This window comes from Cucurbita pepo, chromosome LG07, assembly GCF_002806865.2.
Source record: "Cucurbita pepo subsp. pepo cultivar mu-cu-16 chromosome LG07, ASM280686v2, whole genome shotgun sequence".
NCBI classification, from domain to species: Eukaryota; Viridiplantae; Streptophyta; class Magnoliopsida; order Cucurbitales; family Cucurbitaceae; genus Cucurbita; species Cucurbita pepo.
In genome coordinates, this window is record NC_036644.1 from 5,789,434 (window position 1) to 5,802,006 (window position 12,573).

The 12,573-nt window shown below is 36.7% G+C and overlaps 2 protein-coding genes across 2 annotated transcripts; both read left to right on the forward strand.

Annotated features, from left to right (window-relative positions):
* The first annotated feature begins 445 nt into the window (after positions 1-445).
* Positions 446-5,453, forward strand: LOC111799270 (tetratricopeptide repeat protein 1-like). The gene is made up of 5 exons (XM_023682747.1): positions 446-809; positions 2,128-2,307; positions 3,703-3,829; positions 3,983-4,096; positions 5,076-5,453. The coding sequence occupies exons 1-5, from the start codon at positions 555-557 to the stop codon at positions 5,189-5,191; spliced, it is 792 nt and encodes a 263-aa protein (XP_023538515.1). The 5' UTR covers positions 446-554; the 3' UTR covers positions 5,192-5,453.
* Positions 5,454-7,843: 2,390 nt separating this feature from the next.
* On the forward strand, positions 7,844-11,253 carry LOC111798087 (transmembrane protein 208 homolog). The gene is made up of 5 exons (XM_023681047.1): positions 7,844-8,086; positions 8,761-8,954; positions 10,361-10,445; positions 10,742-10,807; positions 10,898-11,253. Exons 1-5 carry the CDS (start codon positions 8,003-8,005, stop codon positions 10,988-10,990), a joined length of 522 nt encoding a protein of 173 aa, XP_023536815.1. The 5' UTR covers positions 7,844-8,002; the 3' UTR covers positions 10,991-11,253.
* Positions 11,254-12,573: the final 1,320 nt, after the last annotated feature.

Consider the following 12,573-nt stretch of genomic DNA (forward strand, 5'->3'; position numbering starts at 1 on the left):
ATACATATTAAAATTAATATTTATTCATACATATATAATTTTAATTTAATTAAATAATAAATAAATAAATAATATATATATATTTTTAAAATTTAATTATACTCTTGAAATTTAAATTTTATATTATATTTTTTAAGAAATATTTGTTGATTTTTGAAAATGTTTTTACATTTTTTTAATATAAATTATATTAAAAAATGAAAATTATTCATTACTTTTTTTTTAAATATTAATTGAAACGAGTTGATTTAGGGTATTTTTTAAAATCACTCTTAAATAAAAAAAAATAAAAAATAAAAAAATAAAAGAAAAAAGAAAAAGGAAATCATATTATTTGGGCCTTAGGCCCAATAGGCGATACAAAAGAAACAGCTTCAAGCCCAAGGCCCAAAATAATTACAAGGAGGCTTCTGGAAGCTCTGAATAGTTGTTCTTACAAGTTTATGAACACACGAGTCTCTTCATCATCTTCCTCTTGACTCTCTCTAAACCCAGAGTCTCAGAAACCAAATCATTTCAAATCTCTTCTGAATTCTGTTGATTCGTGGAAGAAAATGGTTCGTATAGAAATGGAGGAAACTGAAGACGAAGTTCCCAGCCCTCCGAAGGCCTCTGCATCGACCAAAAATGCGACGGATTCAAGCGGCGGTGCGTCAACATCTAATGTGAGTAAAGACCCGTCTGATGGCTACGAGACTGCCAGCGATGGGGAGCTTGGTGATAGTGGCGATGAGCGTCAAGAGCATACTGATCAACATTCCGAACAGGAGGAACAAATTGCCACGCCCAGTGAGGATGAGATTAAAGAGGTTTTTTTCTCCCTTTGAGCTTCTTTTAGTGCTGTTTTTCTTGCTTCGCGATTGTTTTCTTTTGCTTTCTGCGATCAGCATTATCGGCTTTGGTAGTGATGATTTAATTATTCTTGCTCTGGTATCCGTTTTACTTAAAGTTGTTCATGTATTGTTTTTCTCCTTCGTCAATTTCGATTTTATTTGAGGTTGTGATACGTGGAAATCACTGCAAGGGGAGTAAGATTCGGATTACCTTGTCGATCGAATATCTCAAGGCAAGAACATTGTTTGAGATTCGAATCCCTCCATAGGCAAGATTGATTATGTCTAGCTTGAATGATTCTTGTTGATTAAATATCTCAACGCAAGAACACTTGTTTGAGATTCGAATCACTCCACAAGCAAGATCGATCATGTCTAGCTTGAATGATTCTTGTTGATTAAATATCTCAACGCAAGAACACTTGTTTGAGATTCGAATCACTCCACAAGCAAGATTGATCATGTCGAGCTTAAATGCTTCTACATGCAACCTAAACTACATAGAATTGCAAAGCACAAATGCTCCTTTTACTATATTTTCAGGTACGACAAATGCTCATTTTACTATATTTTCAAGTCTACGTAACGACGCAACATACATGGCTTTATATAGCCTCAAAATGAAACTATTAAAGGCATTCCAACAGTTGTAACATTCATACTTAAGGGCCATAATCAACCATTATATAATTGTAATCTAATGTAAATAAAAAGTGTTAAAATACATTAATGAAATACAATCTCTAAATTACTCTAAATTGTAATCCACCCAAAATTTATAACATGAAACTTCATTCTTCTTCAATGTGGTATGAATTGAAATATCTTTTGATAATTTCAACAATATTTTCTTCACATCTTCATTGAAGTATATTGTATGATTGATGTCTCTTGGTTCATATTAGGTTGCCAATGACTTTTAACCTGGATTGTATCGCTATTCGACGCGAGGATCATATACTTTGCTGGCGACGTTTGAATGAAAATTTATGAATGCTTGAAAATGAATGGCCTGCATATTGCTTTGATCATGATACCACGGGCAGTTGTTTTCGCTTATGATGAAAAAACCTCGTTTAGAGAGAACTTCAGATTGTAGGAAATTTTAAGCTGTAATCAAAATTTGATGGAGCCAATGTAACTTTTGAAAGTTTGTGATCTGTTTAGGATCTTGATTTTCCCAGTTGGCCGTGATAGTATAAGTCCACATGACATACTGACATACTTACAAGTTTCTAGGCTCATTTTTTCTTGAGTCATATGGATCTAATGTATTCTATTACATATCTGGCAGAAAGCCTTGGCTGAAGCAAACATTGCGAAAATGGCGGGCAATAAACTGTTTGGAGAAGGGAAATATGAGGAGGCATTATTAGAGTATGATCGTGCCTTAAACATTGCTCCTGACATGCCCTCTGCAGTGGAGTTACGGTCAATATGCCAAGCAAACCGCAGCGCGTGTTTTCTGAAACAAGTACGTCTTTGCTAGATCCTAAATTGAAAACGACTGCAGTGTGTTTTCTTGTTTAGACATTTTTCTCCAGTTTGCGATGCGTTATATGCATTATAGCCATATATTTAATGTTTTTACTAATGTCACTAGAGGGCTACTTGTCAAATGATAGTATTCTATGTGAACTTTTGGTAGCACGCTTTGTTTCTTCATGGATGCTTTTGTTAGTCGTAGTCCCAACTCGTTTTGTTGTAAATTTTGAGGCTACTATGAGTGGCTTCACTAGTCATGTAACCCAGGCCCACCGCTAGCAGATATTGTCCTCTTTGGGCTTTCCTTTTTGGGCTTCCCCTCAAGGCTGTAAAACGCGTCTGCTAGGGAAAGGTTTCCACACCCTTTATTGTTCTCCTCTCCAATCAATGTGGGACATCACAAGTCACTAACCCAGAAAGATACGAATGAATTAAAATTCCCGCTCATAAATATAGGAACATGTGCAATTTTTTGTGAAGACATTGATTGATTTGGAGATATGATGTTGCTTCCATAAATGACAAAGCATAACTAATTCTATCAAATGACCTGAAAGTAAAAATTTGAAGTCACATCTCCATGTGAAAGATTTGTATTTTTAGTTATCAGGTGGTCATCCTCAGACATGATTACTCTATGATTTTTGCGAGGGAAAGGTCTTATGTAATCCTTCTGCCCGATTTCAAGTAGAAGCCTCTTCTACCCTTGGCCTTGATGATTTCAATATGTTAATTTCTTGTGCTTCAAAAATCATATAAATAAATTGAAATCACTAGGATTATCACATGAAAATTGTGATCCTTCAAGAAGGCCACTTGAGGGTTAATTTGATATCCGTTCACATGCCTGAAATTTCTCTTATACATAACTGCCACTGAATATAATGCATGTATTGGAACTTCTTAGTGTATGCATCTGAATTTTGCTACTTGTGCACGAACTTGCACAACTTGCCCTGGCTGATGGATTGAACTTCCCTCACTAGAAATGCTGTGGTTGTTCATTATTCATAGTGCTGTTGATGTTGTTTTTTAGCTGTTATTTCGGTTTCAATACAATTATACTAGTAGCCGTTGGCCTAGTTTGGAGGTTCCCAACCCCCAGTTCAATGTTGTCGATGGAATAGTCAAATTCGGAAAATAACCGATGTGCATGTGAGCCATGATTAGAGCCTAATTATCTTCTTAGCTTAATTGGGTTTTTTTTTTTTTTTTGGTAAGGTGCTTTCTTAACTTATTTTGTTTGCTAAACATTATTTTGGTCTGGTCTCTTTTTCGATTTGGATGAATTAAAAGTAGAACTTGCTTGTGAACTTTTGCTTTAATTCCAGGATAATGTATGTTTGCTTCACGTACTAATTATCTTGAACATAATCTTTTAAAGGAAAAATATGATGAAACTGTAAAAGCATGCTCGAAGGCGATCGAACTGAATCCTGCATATGTCAAAGCTTTGTCTAGAAGAGCAGAGGCTCGTGAAAAGCTTGAACATTTTGAGGAGGCCATTAATGGTAAACTTTGATTTGCATGTATTACTGTTACTATGATCAATCTTGACGGCTGTTGTTTTCTTTAGATCTTATGTTCTAGAACTGTTGTACTCTAATCTACCTTTCTCAAATTTTACTTACCAAAACATGTGGTCATATTTTATTTACTTGCAGATATGAAAAAGATATTGGAATTGGATTCATCAAACGACCAAGCTAAGAAGGCCATCCGTCGCCTCGAACCATTAGCCGAACAAAAACGAGAAAAGATGAAAGAAGAGATGATTGGTAAGCCTTCTTATATTTTAAAACTGCATTTTGGTATCATGTTGTTTTAGAATTTGCTTCCCCTGCTATTGGAACTTTAGCCACCATATTTCTTGTTGATATTGCAATGCACTAACAAAGAACAGTTGCCTAAGTCTTACCTTCTAATTTTTTACGTGTATAATCTTATATATGTTTTGGTTTGAGCAACATTGGAATCTAGATGAGCAAATACACATTGGACACTGTTTGGAGCCTACTTCGTCTACGAAGTCGATAGTTTGTTCCTTTTTCATGAACCCGACTACCTCGTCTACTAAGTTGATAGTTTGCTCCTTTTTCATGAACCCGACTACCTCGTCTACTAAGTTGATAGTTTGTTCCTTTTTCATGAACCTGACTACCTCGTCTACTAAGTTGATAGTTTGTTCCTTTTTCATGAACCCGACTACCTCGTCTACTAAGTTGATAGTTTGTTCCTTTTTCATGAACCCGACTACCTCGTCTACTAAGTTGATAGTTTGTTCCTTTTTCATGAACCCGACTACCTCGTCTACTAAGTTGATAGTTTGTTCCTTTTTCATGAACCCGACTACCTCGTCTACTAAGTTGATAGTTTGTTCCTTTTTCATGAACCCGACTACCTCGTCTACTAAGTTGATAGTTTGTTCCTTTTTCATGAACCCGACTACCTCGTCTACTAAGTTGATAGTTTGTTCCTTTTTCATGAACCCGACTACCTCGTCTACTAAGTTGATAGTTTGTTCCTTTTTCATGAACCCGACTACCTCGTCTACTAAGTTGATAGTTTGTTCCTTTTTCATGAACCCGACTACCTCGTCTACTAAGTCAATAGTTTGTTCCTTTTTCATGAACCCGACTACTTCGTCTACTAAGTCGATACTTTTGTTCCTTTTTCATGAACCCGTCTACTTTGCCTACTAAGTTGATACTTTGTTTCATTTTGATGAACCCGAAATGGTATTATCTGTTTGAGCAGGGAAGTTGAAAGAGATGGGCAATTCTTTGTTGGGTCGTTTTGGTATGAGCGTGGACAACTTCAAGGCTGTCAAAGATCCAAATACTGGTTCCTATTCAATTTCATTCCAACAATAGTTTCGGGTTTGCTCGATTTGTATTTATGACCAATATACAAAAAACGACACCGTTATGTACTGGGCATTCATCGGCTTATTCGAGGGTTTAATGTGTTTATAACTGATGGTAGTGTTTAGATTATGGGCAATGGTTTTCTTAATTCTTGAGATGGCAAACTGGCTGCTGTGTTTCCTTCCTGTGGATGTTACTTGATTTGGTATTGTTACCTTATTATTGTGGACAGTATGCCTTTTATTTCAAGGTTGATGATTTGTTATTCTATTATTATTATTATTATTATTTTCTTTTTTTACCTATAATTTGTTTAGTCTTTGAATTTGGGTGTAATTTGATTTTAATTATTCATTCAAGTTTAAAATGGATCTAATGAAATAATGATGTGATAGTTAGTATATAGGAGGATGATATATATTTTTTTAAATGAGTTAAAAATTATATTAATATATAGATTGTTTTCAGATCAATTTGAAATTTTTTTTTATACTTCGAGTCAATTAAAAATTATTTTATTTTATGGTTGAATGGATGGACCGAATGAAGTTAAAATTAAAATGATATTGAGCGACAATAATTATTTTATTGGAGGAAGGTAAAGGTAAAGATTTCATGGTAAAGGATGAAAAGATTTCATCAAGTTCATGTAAAGGTTGAAAAGATTTCATCAAGTTCATGTAAAGGTTGAAAAGATTTCATGGTACGCATGAAGGTTTTCATGGTAAAGGAAGAAGGTAAATTCATGGTAAAGGATGAAGGTAAATATTAATTTTACTAGATGAAGGTAAAGATTTCACGGTAAAGGATGAAGGTAAAGATTTCACGGTAAAGGATGAAGGTAAAGATTTCACGGTAAAGGATGAAGGTAAAGATTTCACGGTAAACAATGAAGTAAAGATGAAGGCACGGTAAAGGATGAAGGTAAAGATTTCACGGTAAAGGATGAAGGTAAAGATTTCACAGTAAAGAATGAAGGTAAAGATTTCATGGTAAAGGATGAAGGTAAAGATTTCACGGTAAAGGATGAAGGTAAAGATTTCACGGTAAACAATGAAGTAAAGATGAAGGCACGGTAAAGGATGAAGGTAAAGATTTCACGGTAAAGGATGAAGGTAAAGATTTCACAGTAAAGAATGAAGGTAAAGATTTCATGGTAAAGGATGAAGGTAAAGATTTCACGGTAAAGGATGAAGGTAAAGATTTCCTATGAACCTAAGACGAGTCTGGGATAGAGATTACTTCTCCATCTCATTCCTTGTTCTCACAAATTCTCCATTTAATTTCATGCAAAGAAAGATAGAGACTCCCTCTCGAGGATATCTCTATGATAACGTCGAACATGGTTGTGTCACAAGTTTATTATGAAGTGAGTAGGTTGTGACCCTCATGTTGCGATAAGAGAAGCGATGATCTTCAAGTGGCACCCATCTGGCCATGCGAGGGCCTAGACGAGTGTTATGATGAGACCGAGGGGGACGGTGCCTCATCTAACACACCACACGGAGTAAGCATTGAAGAGAAGATGAGATATAAGCAAGATAAGGGCAATGGGTAGACAAGAGTGTCAAATAAGCTTGTCGAAGGGTCAGGCAAGGCTTCGGCCTAAACTTTGAAAGTTGGGGTTTCGGAGGGAATTTCGGCATGCGGTGGTTATGGAGTCAAGTTTGTCAACATGAAATATGTAAGCTTGCCAAATTTTGTGTCAATTGGGGACCGGATGGACGCTCCATGACACCGTATGTAAATTCATCAAAATCATGTCTACACCCGCCACTTTGAAAATGACTCAGAATGTACTATAGGGGAGGCACGGTGTCAGCTCTCCACCACATCTAGGCCTTGTGGCCTAAGCGAGCTACCATGTGGCACATGCATGTATCACAGTGAGGGCGAGCGTTCCTAGATGAGTGTCTTGGGCGACTTCCTTTGAAATGGGTTTTTCAAGGACAGTACTGAGCGACATGGACGTGCCGGTATTGCACACCTGCCCCCGTGTCAGATGCTGAATTTTGCACCCGCTATCTAGTACGATACTCATAAATGAAATGGCATGGCCACAGGAGGGTCAATGCGTCGATAGAACCCAGATGGATGGATGTTCGGGATGTCCCGATGAGATGAACGACACATGGGTCTATTCTCGATAGCATGACCGAGTGAGTTGTGATGGTCGGCAACACTTCGTGACTTGTGATGGTGTCAAGACATATGAACCATGTCGATTAGGAACCATGATGACAAGATGAGATGCGATGTTACGATGAGAGACCTTGACCCCGAGTAGAGGTAAGTTGGTTGTGTCGCAAATAATTGAACATGCACGTGCAGGCGGCGTGTATGGCCAAACAAGCTTGGATTCCGCACGAGCGATGTTCGGTTGACAAAGACAAATCTCGCCTAAGATCCGACGAAGCCACAAAATCGAAGGAAAAATGAATATGGGGCTTGAGTTCCCCTTAAGGCTAGTCGTGAGCGTGTCAAGATCACAACGCCACACGGTCAAAATAGTACGAACCTGATATTGTGCACATATATGAAGTAATTAGTTATTCTTTTTTATTATTTATTTATTTAAAATTTACCCTAAGATCAATTAGTTTGTAAACTCATTTAACTCTATAATTTAACCGCTTACTTTTACATCCCACGGTCATGCCGCCGCCATTAGCATTAGGAATTTAGGATTCGACCCTCCCCGATGAACACCTGAAGTCCTTCTTCCTCTTCAGTTCATCCTGAATTTCAGATACCCACCCCTAACTGACCTAGATTTTACTCCCATTTCACAAGCAGTTTCGGAATCCGGCGACAAAGATGGCAAACCAAGGTGCAAAGAAGCGCAAGGAGGAGAACGCTCGTCATATGGCCAATCTCCGCCGCCTCATCATTGCATGCAATGTAAGGACTTCTTTTCGATCACTTCTCTCTGTTTTTCTTCTCTCTTATGTCCGTAAATCATCCTTGTTGGTGATTTAGTATTCGTGTTGTAATTCTCTTGGAATTCTGAGGAAGAAGGTGTAGGATGGTGTGTTTGTTACAAACAATCAACCATCTCCTGGAAATTGTAATTTATCAGATAGATTTGGATTCTGTTGGAAGCAAAGAAAATTTCATACTGTAAACATCCAATACTGGAAGATTTTATTTGCTTATTTATTATTCTTAGGTAAAAATCCGGAATTCTTGTTTTCCAAATTTGACTTTGAAAAATTGAAGTTGCGGCAGATACAGACGATTGTGCACGAGGAACACAGGAATGCAAGGTCGAGGAAGATCTCGAGTAATTTCTTCAGAGGAATATGAGATAACTAAAAAATTGAAGGATGGGAGAATTAGTTTTAGATTGTATATGTTTTGCAGTAAGTTTAGAGGTTATTTTGGTTTGCAAGTTCTTGTTTAGGATAGTTAAATCTTTTCTTAAGAGTTGTCAAAGGGATAAGCACCCTTCTGAGCATATCCTGAAACATCATCATATCATTTATTCATAAAGCCTAAGAGGGCCGTGTGTCTTTGTGGAACTGGTATGACTTCATTGTTTTGTTCTTAGACTTTAACTTGAATTGTTTATGCAGACTACCTATATCTTGGTTCGGATGCTGATTTTTCATTCAAGTTTCACTTGGAAACATTGGATTGGTCTGATTGTCACATCCGCAGCTTATTTTATTCCTTACAACCAACTTTCCAACATGGCAAACCCAACCTATGGTGATGAAGGTGAACTACTAGATGGTGGATTTGATATGAATACTGGTGGAATTTGTGGGTATGTTTTTAGTCTTCTTAATGTTTATCATTGCACGTCTGTTTTATGCATGTTTTATCTTCTATATGAAGTATAATCGTTGAATACAGATTTGACATATTTAATTGTTCTTGTGAGATCCCACATCAATTGGAGAGGGGAATGAAACATTCTTTATATGGGTGTGGAAACTTCTCCCTAGCAAACGTGTTTTAAAAACCTTGAGGGGAAGCCCGAAAAGAAAAGCTCAAAGAGGACAATATTTGTTAGCAGTGGGTTTGGGCTGTTACAATTTTATAACCAAATTTTAAGTGAACCGAGCCTTTAAACTTGCTAAGAATTGGTATGATATTGTTCACCTTAGATCAAATTTTTTGAGGAAGCTGGAGCTATTTTTCCTGGTTGTCATTCCAAAATTCAGTGCTAAGTGATTGAAAGGAAGTGTCTAGTGATGTGGTAATTGGATTCACTGATCTACAGCGGCAGCATATTAACTCTGGATATGATTTCCTTTCCTTCTGGATTTTATGACTGAATTCATTTATAGCATTGTCAATTCATATTCAGTATACTTGTCAATTCGCTTAATATCTCTCGATAATAGCAATGCCCTTAATCATCATGGTGGTTTGGTCAGCTTCTTTACTGGTTATCTTTGAATTTTCGTTCTCGAGAAGATGTCAATTTGGATATAGACACGCACTTGCAGCTTAAAAATGTTTGGGGTTGTAAGTTTTTTTGGGAAATGGTCCTGCTCCATTGATTGCTTTGATCAATTGATGTGTTGGTTTGATCATCAAAGTGACAAATAAGTACATGCTCTGTTTTTGACCTGACAAAATATTAGGTGTTGTGGGGGTTTATCCATTTGGTTGTAAAGGCGGTGAACTTCGGAGCGAGATTGGGGTTAAATCATTTCATTCAGGTGGTTCGAGTTTAAGATGATTAATTGTCAGGATTGTAAAAATAGCTAAATTTAAATTTTATCTCTGAATTTGAAAAGGTTGCATTTTCATGTTTCACTGCTTTCTCCTCTGAACTGGACAGAACCCTAATGGTGAAATACAATGTGTTGCTTGCCAAGGCCACATTTCAGGCCATCTGACCTGCAACTGAATGTTGTTTCTTGTGTGCCTTGTAATTTATATGGTAATTTAAATCTCATTGTAGCAACAAGGAGCTCTAGTGTTTTTATAAAAATTCTAAAGTAATTGACTTCAAAGCTATACTAGTTGTGAACCCATATGTCCATATGGCTACATGTTCTTTGAAGCCTCACGGCATTGACATTAGGTGAAGGATTCACCTAGGACAGTTACCAGTTCCATATAGCGATTGTTAGATCGTCAAAACTTGTATCGTAAACGTTTTCTTGGCATTTGAACAATTAATCGAAACATCTTGATGGGTTGTCTTGTTTTGTGCAGCTACTTGCATGACATGATCTACATTACAAGCTTTGTGCAAATAATGTCAATCCTCTCTGGGAAGTTTTGGTACACCTACCTTGTGGTAAGATCCAAATACTTCTGAAATTGAACTTAGACATATTTAGTGTAATATAGCCTAGGCCTAATCCCGATTTTTAGGCGTGAAATAATGTCAATGATGTATCGTTCTGAAATGACTTTTAAGTGTACGTCTATTTATAAACACGTGTCTATCTCTAAACATTATTTTTCGTGTTACCTATATTACTAAATATTTGTGCAACTAATAGAAATTCAAATTAATACGCCCTATGACCAACAAGTTAAAGTAGGCATACTACACTAGTTCTTAATATTCATTTCCTCATTGCTCTGCAGATTCCAGCATTTGGGGTATACAAATCATCTGGTTTAATTAAGGGATTATTGTCGCAAGGTTCAGAGGTAATCAAACCCCGGACCATACCTGCTTTCTTTATTTAGTTAGGCCCGGTCTTCGCTTTTCATTTAGGCGTATACTTGCGTGTCGATTAGGATGAACCTGAGGACGAGAAGACTCGCAAGAAGAGGGAAAAGATGGAGAAGAAAGCTTCAAGGGTGAAGTTTGTAAAGACCAAGAATAGATAATCTTCTCTTCAACATTAAACGGAATCAACTGGGTGCAATCAACTTAAGTTATCGGATTCAAATTCGAGCAGATGGACCGCAGACACGGTCGAGATTTAGGTACCACATGAAGTTGGTTTGAGTGAGAAGTTTGTGTATTGATCTGATTAATTATAACAGGAATAAGGGACAAAAGTACATCATTGTAACAACCTCCATTTTGTCAACTGAGCATTTAGAAGTGTCCTTGTTTCCTCTTCCAAAATGACATCACAGGTACACAACTTTTGCTGCTTTGGTTTCATTTAGAAGAGACAGATCTAGGAGAGGGATGTCAAAGCAATAGTTTTAAATCCCTTTTAAATTTGTTCTTACACATTTTTAATAACGTTCTAGGAGACTCCGTTGTTCAATTCTCGAAATAAACACTTAAAGGAAACTATAGGGTGGTTAGAAACCGTCAATCGTTATTCTTGGTGTGAGTTAAGTATGAAGAATGGTTACAAGGATGGATTGTTAATCGGTTAAACTATTTCTCAAATAGATCTTGGACAATCGTAGTCGAGACTCAAGCCTTAGCCTTCTCAATCATCAGCTACCCCTCGTGTCGTGGGATAGTTCATATTTTCCCTTGAGGTGGAACCTCAAGGGTTGGCTATGGGACTCTTGGACGTCCCCTATCAATGTAGGCCTCAAGGGCTTCAACTTTGGTCTGCGTGGTTGTCAAATTCTCGACAAAGTACATGTTATTCTCTCATCAAACAATTGCATCCACTTAGCCTATAGTCGTTTTAATAGTAAGTTCACTTATAGTTTCAAACTAACGCAGTGCTTCGAACCTCACCCTAACTGATCGTTCTTATGTTCAACCCAACCAGAATTTAATTTCACCGATGAAATTCTATCCATTCATATAATCAAGCTCAGAATTTCGAAATAGTTCAAAATGGTCAAAACGAGTCAACTGAACTAACTGAAACTAAATCGAGCTTAAGAAACTAATCAAAGATTTTTGATCTTTTAATTCGATCATAGTTTGATGGGTATATATAAATTTTTATAATCCAAAATTTGGATTATAATGGAGAAAGTCATGTTGGTAGAAGAGTACAAGCAAACAAGTTGTAACGTGATTGGCAATGGTCCTCCACCAATCAAAGGCTTTGGTAATCAACCAAAACAAGAACAAACCAATATTTTCAAATAATTTGTGGAAATTCACTACAACAATATTTAGATATTGAAGTGATGGATGGCAGCTGTATTGTTTTGCCTCAATCAACTTCTCTCACTTTTATCCCCAATCATTGGTTCGGTAAAAAGTTGCTCCACGTTCGTTATCTTTTAACCTTTTAGTTGACAATATAACGTTATAATCAATTAAGCTATGTTAAAGACGGTGGTAAGAATTTACTTTTAATTTTTTTTTAATAACTTGTCAAATTTAGAGATATCTGTTTTACCTGTAGCGACCCGCTTCGAACGGGCAGTGGAATCTCCGTTTAGACAAAGAAGAGAGAGTGGGGAACATTTTCTTTTCGGTTAGATAAATGAAGCTGGAGACGGGTTTATATTTTCTGTCCCCGCCCCACCTCGCTTAATAT